This window comes from Dermacentor silvarum, chromosome 7, assembly GCF_013339745.2.
Source record: "Dermacentor silvarum isolate Dsil-2018 chromosome 7, BIME_Dsil_1.4, whole genome shotgun sequence".
Lineage (NCBI taxonomy): Eukaryota > Metazoa > Arthropoda > Arachnida > Ixodida > Ixodidae > Dermacentor > Dermacentor silvarum.
Genome location: NC_051160.1, coordinates 154,997,229 through 155,012,403, shown reverse-complemented (window position 1 = coordinate 155,012,403; position 15,175 = coordinate 154,997,229). Strand labels below are relative to the sequence as shown.

At 44.7% G+C, this 15,175-nt stretch overlaps 1 protein-coding gene across 1 annotated transcript in view; it reads left to right on the top strand.

Moving 5' to 3' along the window:
- The window catches only part of LOC125947236 (uncharacterized), a 136,587-nt gene that overhangs the window by 8,637 nt on the left and 112,775 nt on the right, over positions 1 to 15,175 (top strand). The window contains exons 3-4 of the mRNA XM_049671647.1: positions 3,843 to 4,039; positions 6,053 to 6,229. Coding sequence (XP_049527604.1) covers positions 3,843 to 4,039; positions 6,053 to 6,229 — 374 coding nt within the window. The remainder of the gene's footprint in view (positions 1 to 3,842; positions 4,040 to 6,052; positions 6,230 to 15,175) is intronic.

The window sequence follows — 15,175 nt, the reverse complement described above, 5'->3', positions numbered from 1 at the left end:
AACTTAAGGCCTAGATTTCTCGCTGCATTGCCACAGATATTCGCAAGTATCTGTAAATCTTTTTTATTGTCCGCTAGTAGCACAATGTCGTCCTGCCTACATCAGTGCATGGACCTTCTGTTGCACCATTTGTCCATTACGCATGTAGGATAAATCAAAACCTAATTCGCTGTTTTCCAGTCGTCTTTCTATACTCTTAACGTAAAGCGTGAACAACAATGGTGACAGAGGGCATCCTTGCTTCAATCCTTGGTGAATTACCACCATTTCATTACCTTTCCGACCTTCCCATACCACTTGTACTTGGTTGTCTCTAGATATCTCCCTCAGCAGCTCCACGAAATCGTCATCTATGCCTTCATACTTAAGAATTTCCCACAACAATTCCCTGTCCACGTTGCCATAGGCTCCTTAGTATATAGAAATGTTATCGATAAAGGTCTATTCTGAGCTACTGAAATCTCTATGCACTGAGTTAGTACAAACATATTATCCACTAAGCGTCTGCCTGGCCTGAACCCATTCTGTAGTTCCCCCAATACATCGTTTTTCTCCACCCACTTCGACAGTTCTAATTTTATGGCTTGCATTGCCATTCTATATATCACCGACGTTACTCTAACTGGCCTGTATGAGCTCGTCTTATCCTTATCTCCTTTGCCTTTGTTGATGAGGTTCATTTTGCTTTCACGCCATCCAACGGGAATTTTCTTTGTTCTAACCACTATGGTCTTAGTCAGCAGTGCCTTGCTTTTTGGACCGAGGTTTTTGATTAGCTGTATTAGGATTTTATCGGGTCCTGCTGTCGTGTTGTTAGGGACATTTTCTGCTGCATTTTTCCAATAAAAGCTTTCTATGCAAAATTTTGATCTCTCACACCTCTCTGCTGTTGCAGGATCTGTTGCCTGAACTACGCTTTTTCTCGTGCCGAAGTTATCCCTAATAACGTCTGTGATGTACTGCAGCGCATCGTCTCCTTCGTAGATGTTACCGTCTTCATCCCTTACAGCCGTTTGCGAGTTTTTAGTTGGAGCTCCGAATGCTTTTCTTTGGTTCCAGAATCTTCTTGGGACGCCTTTGTATCTTTTGTGAATGTTATGCACCCAACGTTCACTTGCGCATTTAATTTTCTCTTGCACGAGCTCACTCGCAACCCTTTTCTTTTCTCGGTATGTATTCCATCTAAGGAGCACCTCTTCTTCTTGTAATTCCAACTTTTTGGCTTCTCTATGAGCCCTAGATGCCTCTTTACTACGCTCTTCTATAGCTTGTTTTATTTCCTTGTTCCACCACTTACGTGGTTTCCTCTTTCCAATCCAACAATTGTTTTATCGTGTCTGCCTTATTTCATGCTGCATAGCGCCCACCAGTTCCGTATATTCTCAGACTGCTGTAGGAAAAGCCTCAATTTTCTTCTGTATGTTGCTTGCGATCTCTGTTATTTGCTCGTCATTCATTTTTAAAGACTCTTTGGCCGCAAACGGGAGCGCAGATTCAGAGTTGATATATATATATATATATATATATATATATATATAGCGCATAGCAGAATTTAGCAGTTTATATAGCGGGTATATAGCTGCGAACGGGGGCGCCGTTCGCAGCGCCGCCATTGGGAGCGCACGAGGCCAATAGCAAAAAAAGTGCGCAAAAACCATCGACAATGATTGTCAATGTACGCGAACGGCCGAACGCTTCAGGAACGCAATAGTTGGCTTTACTAAAGGAATGATTTGCTGGAATGCATATATTTGTGAGAGTGGTGATACGTAGATGCCGTTAACCAGCGTATTGCCGGTATAGCTGGCTATACGTAATATAAGCCAATTCATTACTGCACGTTGTCTCCAGATGTGCGATCGTGCCGGCGTCGGACTGTTATCCTTCCTTCTCACAGTAGCCCTTTTCAGCAGACGCCACGGGGGAGAGGGCAGCCGGAGGAGAGGAGGGCTGTCCTTTGCGTGTGCTCATCTATGACGCCTCAGAGCTCTCGCGCGACAGCGAGTGGAGGTTTACGCATACGCCCCAGGATTAGTGCGAGATCAGGCGCCCTTTGCGTCGGCGCGTTGGTATAGGCGATCAAAGTGCGACTACGACCGCCAATCGCCAATACGAGCGAAAGAGGCAAAGAAAGCTGTTCGCTTTTAAAAGCAGTTGATTCTCCGCGTCACTTGTAAATTACGTATGAGTGCGCCGCTATCGTGGTTGGATTCCTGCCGCAAACAAGAGTCATTTCCTCGCCGCTTACATGAAGACGCCAGATCAGGAAATATGGATGATTCCAGCACAGTTACATTAATGCGTACCAGCAATCTGCTACAGTGCACTTCTCGGCTTTCGTCGACTTCTGTTCATCAAAGAATGACAAGGTCTTCTTGGGCGCATTAGTGCACCATATGGTTTGTTGTTTAGACTGCACTGGCATTATAACAGCGAAGCTCTTTAAGCTGCAGGTAGTCTGGTGGTGTACGGCCGAAACGTGGGCCGATCCTAGAGGTAGTGCAGAAAGGGTCCAAGCGCAATGCCACATACCCCTGAAAACTAGCGAAGCTGTTTAAGCTCGAGGATGGTCTGTCGTGTGTTCGCCGCAAACCTCCGCCTGGCGATGACGTCACCATGCGTCGCCTAGCAACGCCAATAGCAAAAACATAGTAACGACCCAGCTGCGCCGATCGCGCCGAGCCTCGCCATAGCTGCGTGAGCCGTGACGTCTTCGCGCGTTGCGGAGTCGTTGCCGCGGCTGCGTAGAGGCGAAGCTAAGCCGTGACATCAATGCGCCGGCCCACCGGATATATAGCTCCGCGTCGCCGCAGCGGCGACACAGAAGCAGCCCCGTCTCCGCGCCGAGCCCATCGCCGCGAAGATGTGGCGGCCGAAGAAGAGCGTCACTCCCGAAGAACAGGAAGCGCACCGCGAAAGCCGCCGCGCCGCGACTCGAGAGCGAGTGATGCGACTTCGCTCCGATCCCGAGTATCGCTCCGCCGAAGCGGCGGCGAAAGGTCGCCGATTCGCAGAAGATCTGGAGTTACGAGCCCGCGAAACCGAGCAAAAGCGTTTGAGCGTCCAGATACTTTCATGACCGAGTCTGCGTTGCTCCTGTTAATTCCGGGGGGATTCCGGGGAGAGTCCATGATTCCGGGGTGATCTTGCGCAAAACGTGGCCAAGTCTCGAAGCATAACCTCGCCAAAACGTGGCCGAACTGAGATAAAGCTAGGCGGGGTCGCCAGCTTCACTGTTTGCCCAGTCTTCGCACCACTAGTGTGAAGCTGCCCCTAATTTTTTAGACTACACTGCCTGTGGGAACGGTCCATAATGTTGAGTAAAGCTAAACTACCAATCCGGTTTTAGGACCGTGGAGTTTGAACTGGCGCATCTGGGTTTCATTTTTTGCATTTTTGCACTAAGTGCGCAATATTACTGCTCGTTACATAGCGTTGTGCTAACTTGGCGCGTTTTTTTTGTCGGAAGTCTCATTCTGACGCCTTTTCTGTTGTCCTACGTGCACTACAGAATGCCCCAAACTGGATTATCTTTACAAATGTGGCTCAGAAACTGGCAGCCCAGATACCAAGTCCATCTGAAGTCAACCATCTTCGAAAATTTTCAAATACAAATTTTCTACCGTTCCGAGTGCGCTCAAACCTTGCCACGTTACCGCGGGGCGCGTTTTGGTTTGACATGCAATGAACAATTAGAGCTGGCAAACTTGGTGTAATGGTGGCGTTGGGAAGATGACGATGGTGATAGAACAGGGGTCACGCGTTTTACAGAAAAACGACTGCATCTGCGTTTGAGATGACGTACTCATGAGTTATCTCCAATTGCTGATACCTTGGCGCAGGTCACCTGAAGCGAGTAATGGCTAAGGTGGGCCTTCCGAGCAGCCCGTATACCGCCGCAAGAAACGAAACGTATGAGGATGTCGCGATAATGCTGGGAAACATTATGAGAAACCTGGACTTGAAGATTTTCTTCGTCGTCGACTTCGTGGCGGACTCAAATTCAAAGGCCGATGCCCCGTTCGGAAAGAAAGTACTGGTGAGTGCTCAGCCGGTCAGCATTTATACTGGACCTACCGTGGTTGCTTAGTGGCTATGGTGTTGGGCTGCTAAGCACGAGGTCGCGGGATCGAATCCCGGCCACGGCGGCCGCATTTCGATGGTGGCGAAATGCGAAAACACCCGTGTACTTAGATTTAGGTGCACGTTAAAGAACCCGAGGCGGACAAAATTCTTCCGTAGTCCCCCACTAGGCGTGCCTAATAACCGAGTCAAGGTTTTGACACGCAAAACCCCACAATTAATTAGCATTTATATTGGACCCTGGGATGTAAACTGGGCTTAAGGAAAAGCTCCAGCTCTGTATCTCTTTCTCGTGGTATATCAGTTTTTGGGCCAGTAAACCAGCTTTGATAATGATAGAAAAAAGTCCCTCCTCCACAGGTCGTAATGTCAACAGGACCATGCTAGTGATGTCACCAGGGTAAAAACAGCTTATTGGTTCGCATACGAGGCAATCTGTCTGCTAGAGAGCCTTTGTGCAGCAGTGGCACTGCATTGTAGTCTTGCTTGTCTTTCGTGCGCAATCAACTGATCTCATCCCTTTAGCTGGCGTGTGTGCTGTTTCCAAATAAAATATGTCGTGTTGCCAGAGAGGCTTTCGCATCTATCTATCTATCTATCTATCTATCTATCTATCTATCTATCTATCTATCTATCTATCTATCTATCTATCTATCTATCTATCTATCTATCTATCCTATCTATCTATCTATCTATCTATATGACACAAACTTTGAAACTACCCCGACTAAGAAAGTTCCACTCTCGAAAATGTTGGCATAAATGTAACCGGAACGCTCATGTATTTCGTCCCACACTTTGGGAAATAATATCTCAAAACTGACGTCACCCTGGAAATTCATTTCAAGTGGATGCGTCTTGCAAACTCACCGGCTACAATTCATAAATCACAATATGTGTCGTAAAGTAATTACTAAGAACTTTATTAGTCAATTTTTGTTAATTAGGTGAATATGTGTGTCGATTTTTCGTGCTACTAATGTCCACCTTTTCGAATAACCCACCTCAACGACAAGAATTAGGCTACCTGCCACAGGCGATTTTGAAAAATTCCGTAAAGCTTAATTTTGAACATCTGGTATATATGAACCAGAAGAAAGGATAGGAAGGGCCACGATATTAATATATATATATATATATATATATATATATATATATATATCGCGTCTTATTCATATTGTGCTGGGCCGAACCTGGCTAGCCAAGGAAACGTAACGTAGCGACCTCACACTCGGCTCCGGTAACCCACTCTGTAGTACCTGTCATTTAGAGACTGTTAATCACGTCATTTCATCGGTATTAGAGCACTGCACGGGCCGATTTTTTCAGCCCGGGCCCGCCCTGCCCGCCCGAGCCCGATCAAAACTTTTATGGCGAGACCCGGGCCCGGCCCGGGCCCGGAAATAATCTACGTTACCCGCCCGGTCTGGCCCGCCACCCTTTACCTTAGGTCCGAGCCCGGCCCGAGCCCGACTCGAAACCGGCCCGAACCCGGCCCGAGACCAAAAAATAACGTTTTTGAGAGTTGAGACGCCCGAGAATAACTCGCTGCACGTTACATGCACACCACCTGAAAGCCCGAGCCCGGCCCGGGCCCGCCTCAAAAAACCCGAGCCCGGCCCGGGCCCGGGTCAAAAAGCACACGCCGTGCCCGAGCCCGACCCGAGCCCGGCCCGAGCCCGCGAAAAAACTGTTCTATCCGGCCCGGCCCAGCACGGGGGCCGGTCCGGGCCCGGGCTTTCGGGTAAGCCCGAGCCCGTGCAGTGCTCTAATCGGTATCACTCAATAATTTCCTTACTAGAAAGGTAGATATGCGTTCACAGTAGCATGAATCCTGTGAAGCGTGCTGTAAGGAATTTGCATTGTGATCCCTCCGAGTTTTGGGATGGTTGAAACGATGCACCAGATCGCCACCATTGCGCTTTTGAATGAGAAATCGCGCCCGACGTAAGCAGTGGTCTTAATGCAGATTCGCAAGGTTCCTCACCAAAGTGTCGTAAAGGAGCGTCGGCGTGACAACGTAGCCACGGAGAAGTGCGAGTACGTGTACTGCTTACTGAAGACGCCCCAGCTGTTGCCTCCTCACGAGCGCTTCTACAACTACGTCACCGTCGAATTCTACGATTTCGTCTACAAAGTTCTGAAGGTAAAACATTTTAACACAACCTCCTCTAGTTCGACTTGTACAATGAGAACCAGTTGAGAACTACGTTGCAAGAGAGAGAATAAAAAAAATCGTTGATCTATGTCACTGCGAGCAACTTATACATCAATGAGAGCGAAGCTTTAAAGGTTGGAATGAAGCTTTGGTTTGGCCTAGTTGCTTCATTCTGTGCCCGTCCTATTTACGTGTCCCTCCTTCACCCTTGTTTTTTTTTTTCGCGCTGCTTGGCCTATACTATATATACAGGTTGTGTTTTTAGACAATATACATATTTTTTATAAAAATGCCATGAACGTAGCGAATGTGTCATTTTTGTAGATATATTCTTCGGTGAGGCGGACATATTTTGCTAAGGATTACGTGAGCATCAAATTACTAATAATAATCATCATCATCAGCCTATATTTATGTACACTGCAGGACGAAGGCCTCTCCCTGTGATCTCCAATTACCCCTGTCTTGTGCTATATAGGTGATGCCAACTTGCGGCTGCCAATTTCCTAACTTCCCCACCCCACCTAGTTTTCTGCCGTCCTCGACTGCGCATCCCTTCTATTGGTATCCATTAGAGCACTGCACGGGCTGACTTTTTCCAGCTCGGGCCCGGCCCGGGCCCGTTTTTACGTTGGGCCGCCCCCCCGAGCCCGACCAAACATTTTATGACGATACCCGGGCCCGGCCCGGGCCCGGAAATAACCTACGTTACCCGCCCGGCCCGGCCCGCCACCCATATACCTAAGCCCGAGCCCCGCCCGAGCCCGGCTCGAAAGCGGCCCGAACCCGGCCCGAACCTGGCCCGAGACCGAAAAAGATGACCGAGCGGCATTAAAAAAATAAAATAACGAAGAGAATGCAAGGAATTTATACTTAAGGCATAGATACATGGAATATGCAATTATGAACACCATTTCAGTGGTCTCAACGCCAATACCAGCGCGCGAAGTAGGACGAATGACCCTGCCAAGCAGTACTTCCAGCAGTTTCCAACGGCGCGACCTTGATGCGGCCCTATCCACTTCTAGCGCAGCGCCGCCACAATATTTTTCCACGTCGGGCGCCTCACTGCAAAGCACGCGCCGCTCCAGCCGCTCGTCCCACTCGACTGTATTTTAGTATACACTATAGCCGAAGCGTTGCCACGACCGGTCGTGAGCGCAGCGCATGGATGCAGTAAATTGAGAAAGAAAGCTTCTCGTTCGTCCATGGTACAGCGTAATGCGCCGCTGCTAGGCGGCCGGTTGAGAACATGCGTACAATCATGGATGGACGCTGTGCCATATTTCCGCCGCGTGACGAATCATCTTATCTTACCAGTCATCGTTTTACCAATTCGCCTATGAAGAATCAGCAAGTCGCGAACGCGTTTGCATCGCGCTGAAAGCATTAATTACATTGATTTAGGTAAGGAATGCAATGGCATCCTTTGGTTTGGGGCGACTTCGGTCTTTCTGGACTTCTACATTCTGTTTAAACAGCGCAACATACGACGGAAGAAGAAAAGGGAAGTACACAGGAGTGCCACTCATAGCTTCCAGCTGCGCTTGGGCAACAGGTTTTTCAGAGTCGAGACGCGCGAGGATATCTCGCTGCGCGTTACATGCAAACCACCAGAAAGTCCGAGCCCGGCCCGGGTCCGCGTCAAAATACCCGAGCCCGGCCCCGGCCCGGGTCAAAAAGCACAGGCTGTGCCCGAGCCCGGCCCACGAGCTGGGCCGCGCCCGGGCTCTAGGGTAAGCCCGAGCCCGTGCAGTGCTCTAGTATCAATTCCATAACTCTAATGGTCCGCCGGTTATCCATCCTATGCATTACATGGCCTGCCCAGCTCCATTTTCCCGCTTAATTTTTGAAGTTTATTTGTAGCGCAAGAGCAAAGAAAGCATACATCTTAGGTAGTACATTAGGAAGTCCCAAAGTAGAAATGTCTGGGGGACCTCCTGTTTTACAATGCATACGATATAATCACATAAACAGCAGCAGTATGCATCAAACAAGCGATAACAACTTTACACAAATCGAAGTGTTATATAAAAAGAAAATAACAAGAAAATAGTATAAAAATAAATATCATAAAAAGGTTATTTCATTATGATAAGCTAACAAAGGCATAAAAACAGATTATGAAGATAGTTTTAACTTCTGAATTTAAAGCAATGGAACACGAACGTATTTATTTTAAATCAATATGAACAATAAGAGTGAGGAAAGTCATACGTAATAGAAATTGCCACACAAATACTAGAAAACACACGTCCGCAGAAAAGACAACGACGAAAAGAAAAATCGGCAAGAAGAGGCAAGAAAAAAAAACGAAAAAAAAGAAAAAAAATTACAGAGAAAGCAGCTCTTCTAACAATTTTATTTTCAATTTTATTTAAAGGAGTAGAAAGAAGAGGTAATCCTAATGTCTGCAGTAATTGCATTCCAAACACTTATACCTGCGAATCTGAGGGTAAACTTTCCGTAATTTGATGTTATTTTTGGTAAAAGGAGGTTATTCTGTTCAGAAAACTTTGTGTTGTATGAATTAACGATGTGACACGAAGAAAGGACGTCCGTAGGTATGTCAAGATGAATGAAGCGAAACATGAGAAGCGATAACTTATATTGAAATAAATACCGAAGGGGTAGAATACGAAGAAGTTGGTAAAGAGGCAGGGAATGGCATCGCAGTGGTGTAAATGTCATGAGCTTCAATGCTTGGTTTTGGAGGTGTTCCAAAGGCTTGAGGTGAGTGGGATATGTGTTTCCCCATGTAGACAAACAGCATGTTAAATGGCTACCTATATATGCATTTTATAATGAAGTAAGAATATGTGGTGCAAAGTATGCACGTGCTTTGATGAGAACAATAATACGAAATGACACTTTGTGCAGTAATGAACTGACATGGCAGTGGTATTTTAGGTGTTTGTCAAGGGTTACACCAAGAAATCTCACTTTTTCAGATATCGGTAGTACATAGTCATTCAAAGAAGTTGTTACGGGATTTACTAATAATTTAGGTGGACTGTGGAAGAGGACAAACGTTGTCTTAACTGGATTTAAACACAGTGTGGCTTAAGGTACATCATGTGTGGACATTGGAAAGGTCAGTATTGAGTGTGGCTTGCAGAGCGCTTAGTGTGTGCTGAGATGAGTATAATGTAGTGTTGTCGGCATATAATAGGCAGTCTGAATCGGTCAGTACATTAGGTAAGTCATTTATGAATAATAAGAAAAGCAATGGACCTAAAATGGAATTCTGAGGAACACCACTGGTAATTAATTTATTGGTAGAATGATGTACTTAGATTTAGGTGCACGTTAAAGAACCCCAGGTGATCCAAATTTCCGGAGTCCCCCACTACGGCGTGCCTCATAATCAGAACTGGTTTTGGCACGTAAAACCCCACAATTTAATTTTTTTAGTAATGATCATTTATACAGACAACTGTGGAACGATTAGACAAGTAGCAGCGGAGCAGTTCTAGAGGTGGACCAGTAATGCCGAATTGCTCTAGTTTATTTAACAAGATGCAATGATTTATTGTGTCAAACGCCTTAGTAAGATCAATAAATATAGCCCCTACAGTTAGTCCGCGGTCAATGGCTTGCGTGATTTTGCCAGTTAAGTGAACTAGTGCTAACTCGGTTGAGTAGCCATGTCTGAACCCAAACTGGAGAGGACTGATAAGCCTAAACTTATTTAGGTAGTTCATGAGGCGGGTATAGATAAGTTTTTCAATAACGTTGCTAAAGAATGGCAATACACAGATGGGACGATAATTGTTAATATTTTCACGATTGCCTTTTTTGAAGACAGGAATTATTTTACCAATCTTAAGTGAGTTAGGAAATACCCCAGCACGGAACATTTTATCAATAATATCAGCAAGGACAAGTGAGATGTCAACAGAAACAAGCTTCATATGAGCTGGTCGGATAGAATCAAGGCCAGGTCCAGTTGATTTTAGGGAACAAATAACATTGTAGACTTCATGCGGTGAAGCAGGACGAAGATAAAATGAGTATGAGCTACGTGAAATACTAGGCACTGCGTTAGCTGGAGGACTGTTATCCGAAGCAACAAAATGTTCACTAAATGCATGAGCAATATCAGTGTCTTTGGTGTGTTCATGATCATTGAGGACAATTCTTTTGATGCCCGGATCAGACTCTTTCATATTAAGAAACTAATTAGTTTCCAGTTACGCCTGGTATTGTTTCCGTTTTCAAGTATTTTGTTTTCATAGTAGTCTCGTTTTGCGCTCCTGAGAATGGCAGAAAGAATGTTTGAATAAGCACGGAAGCGATTTTTCAAATTTATGTTAAAGGGCTGCGATTTTACTTTTTTGTGAAGATTATTTTTTCATGTTATGGAACGGAGCATGGCATCTGATATCCAAGGATTTGTTGGAGTAGAATACCAATGTGTGACTTGTGAATAAGTAGTACACTGATCAATGCATTTAGTGATTCTGGAATGGAACATGGAAAATGCCTTTTCAGGACAACCCTCCGTATATACGTCATCCCAGTTTGTGGTTTGAACCTGATGAATAAACTGTGTTTTGTTGAACGAAGATTTAACATATCTTTTAGAATTGATAACTGCTTCTGTACCTAGGCAAAAAAAACAAGGGGTAATGATCAGCGATTGAATAATCGATAACTCCAGAAGAGCAATGAGAACAAAATGAAATGAAGAAAAGATGTGATCAATCAGCGTGGAAGAGCCTGAAAGATCACGCCTGGTTGGAGTGTGTATTAGGGAAGAAAAGTCATAGCTGAGTAGAGAAGTTACATATTGAGAGCAAGACTGACAGTTGATATCGAGAATATTAATGTTTGTGTGTCCGCAAATTATATTTTTATTTTCATTTGTTAACGCATGTAATATATCTTCAAGCTGAGAACAGAATCCCGATTAAGAAGTTGATGGTGAGCGATATATAGCACCTACTATTGTACAGCTATTATTGATCGTCCGAGAATTGCGGTCAAACTCTAACCAGATGGATTCACATAACAAGTCCCGAAAACCAAGATCGTAACGTCGAAATAGGGCAGTGATGATCTGATGAAAATAGCCGACCCACCGCTGTGGTGGGAAGTTCGATTATTTAATTCAGATTTGTAGCCAGACAGACCATACAATTTTAAATCAGCTGGTGTTAGCCAGGTCTCGGATAAGCATATCAAGTAAAAAGTGTGGTCAAGCATGGAAAGAAAGTTCAATAGATCGTCATGATGCTTGCGTAAACTACGAATGTTACAATGAAGGAAAGAGAACGCAGGTGATTTATCTTGCAACAAATATTTCACTTGGTCACAGGAAAACATAATGCAATAAGGACCGAACAGCAACTGTGGTTAACGGCAAAATGGCTCGCACGATCACTGAATATTCGCCAGATCCATCACACCAGTGATGCGATAGACGCGGCTGCTGTCTGATTTCCTAGCTTTAATCACACAGTTGTCTGTCCACAGGTATTTCCAACCTTTTCCTCTTTTGAGCTCAAGAGCCTGCGCAAAGAGTCGTTTGTTATGAGGTGGTCATTGATGAAAATTGGCTTGTTGCTGCTCTGAGCAAAACCGATGGCTGAAATAGTCAGCCTGGCCTTTCTTGCCTTGGCTGCAAACTCGTAGCGCTTAACCCTTGAACAAAAACGTGCAATAATGTTCGTGTCCTTCTTAGCAGGAACACGATGCATGGCGTCAATGTCAGATTCCACGATAGGACAGCCAGTATAGGTCAGCCGGACAGCCGATAGCACAGCAATGTCGACTAGAATATCGTCTATCCCCGTTTGTTCTCTGATCCACATCGCTCTCTTCCTGTCTCTTACCGTTAGGCCTAACATTTATCGTTCCATCGCTCTTTGTGCGGTTCCTAACTTGTTCTCGAGCTTCTTTGTTAACCTCCAAATTTCTGCCCCATATGTTAGCACCGGCAGAATGCAATGATTGTACACTTTCCTTTTCAACGACAGTGGTAAGCTCCCAGTGAGGATTTGGCAATTCCTGCCGCATGCACTCCAACCCAATTTTATTCTTCTGCAAATTTATTTCTCATGATCAGGGTCCCCTGTGAGTAATTGACCTAGATAAACGTATTCCTTTATAAACTCTAGAGGCGGACTGGCGATCCTGAATTCTTGTTCTCTTGGCAGGCTATTGAACATTATCTGTGTTCTGCATATTAATCTTCAACCCCACTCTTACATTTTCTGTGTTAAGGTCCTCAATCATTTGCTGTAATTCATCCCCATTGTTACTGAATAGGACAATGTCATCTGCAAACCTAAGGTTGCTGAGATATTTGCCGTTGATCATCACTCCTAAGCCTTCCCAGTCTCAGAGCTTGAATACTTCTAAGCATGCAGTGAATAGCATTGGAGAGATTGTCTCCTTGCCTGACCCCTTTCTTGACAGGTATCTTCCTACTTTTCTTGTGGAGAACCAAGGTAGCTGTGCAACCTTTGTAGATATTTGCCAAGATATTCACGTATGCCTCCTGTACTCCTTGATTACGCGATGCCTCTATGACTGCTGGTATCGCTACTGAATGAAATGCTTTTTCATAATCTATGAAAGCCATATAGAGAGGTTGATTGTACTTCACAGATTTCTCTATTACCTGATTGATTATATGGATATGATCTATCGTGGAATATCCCTTGCTGAAGCCAGCCTGTTCTCTTGGTTGGCTGAAGTGTTGCCCTGATTCCATTGGAAATTATCTTGGTGAATAATTTATACAATACTGAAAGCAAGCAAATGGGTCTAGTATTCTTCAGTTCTTTAACGTCTCCCTTCTTATGAATGAGTATAATGTTGGCGTTCTTCCAGCTTTCTGGTACACTTCAATTCGTGTGGCCTTGCCTATAAAGGGCCGCAAGCTTTACAAGCATGATATCTCCTCCATCTTTGGTTAAATAGATTGTTATTCCATATTTTCTAACAGCTTTTCCCCTGGTCATGTCTTTCAAGGCCCTTCTAACTTCATCGCTAGTTATAGAAGCAGCCTTTGTACACTGTTCATCACTACTTCGAATGAAAGTAGCTTGGCTGCTCTTGGGACTGTACAAGTCAGTCTAGAATTCTTCCGCTGCTTTTATTATGTCATCGAAATTGCTGATAATATTAGTCTGCTTATCTTTCAGTGCATACATTTTGCCTTGTCGTATGCCAAGTTTTCTTCTCACTGATTTCATGCTGCGTCCATATTTGACTGCTTCCTCAATCTTTCCACGATATAATTTTGAGTATCCCTTACTTTCTTCTTGTTGATCTGTTTCGACAGTTTAGCGAATTCTATCTGATCTCTCGAGTTTGACACTCTCATGCTTTGTCGTTACTTTATTAGGTCCTTTGTTACTTGGGATAGCTTTCCTGCTGGTAGCCTTGGTGCTTTACCTCCCACTTCAATTGCTGCTTCTGAGATCAGCCTAGTTACGGTTTCATTCATTACATCTATGTCGTCTTCATGAACCTGTTCTAAAGCTGCATATTTGTTTGCGAGCACCAGTCTGAATTGCTCTGCTTTTACCCTATAGCGTATAGGTAGGCCTGTTTCTTCTTGACTAGTTTTATTGTTTCTCTCTTCAAATTGAGAGAAATCCTAGACCTCACTAACCTATGGTAACTGCTCTTTACCCTACCTAACACTTCTACATCCTGCACTATGCTGGGATCGGCAGAGAGTACACAATCTATTTCATTCCTTGTTTCTTCATTAGGACTTTTCCAGGTCACTCCCTCACCCGAACAGGAATTGGCCTCCCTGGTGCAGTATTCGGCCACTACCTCCCTCAGAACTCCTATAATTGCTAATTAATACAATTTCCTAAATAATTTTTGTTAAAGCCTTCGAGGCAGTCGTTTTAATGGCAAATTTGGAGGCACTAACGTTTTAATGCTCGCTATTCTTGAAAAATTTGAAAAATACTTCTAACTGGAGATATTCGTAATCGAATTTCAACGATCAATCCAAGCAATATCAAAACCAAGCGCCCTCCGCAAGTGCGTAACACGGAAGTGCCTGGTGACGATGCGTGTGACGAAGTTTGAATAACGGCATGGGGCGCCAAATTACTGATGTAAGTTGTCGCGGCAGATGTTTGCAATGCAAAACGTGCTGCACTTAGCTGCGACGTTCAGTTTGCAACATCGTCGCGTTTTTCGTCAAGGGGTGTTTCCGTCTGATAGGATAACGGGGCCACCTTTTCTGCCCTCACGGCGCGCTCTGTTCCCATATTGTTTGGATTGAGTGCTGAACTACGATGATCAATTGCTCGGATGATATGTGATTTTCAAAAATGAAAAAATTGGGGGTGCACTAACATGTGACTACGGCCAAATTTTCCATTTAGAGCACTGCCCATAAAATTCAAGTTAAAAAGTTAAGGAACATTTTTTGGTAATTAGTCTTCTGATACACATGCTATTCATGGCAAAGTATGTGCACCTCTCCAAAGAACTTATAGGCAGAAACGCGACATTTGCTACGCTTATAGCCTTTATAAAAATTATCCAGAAACCCCACTAGAGTTGTCTAAGTATGCTTAAGCATTGCACCACTTGCTCGTCTTCATGCAGCCCGGTGTCATCATCCGTCTTATCGAACTTGATTCGACCAGTATAAATCCTTATCAACCCTAGCTTATCGTTCCTTATCGACCTTGTCGGACGGGGCTTTATCAACATTATCGTAATCGATCCGATCTTTATGAGCCTTTACCAACATAACAGAACATGATGAGACCCTTATCAACCCTTAAAGAGCCCTGATCAGTCCTTATCAGAATTGATCCAAGCGTTATAAGCCCTTACTGCTCTTTAGAACCTTACCATCCGCGTCGAACCATTATCAACCACGATGAGGCCTACCTATATAATCCCTCGTGATTCATTATCATCCCTATCAAGTAATTATCTGGTTAT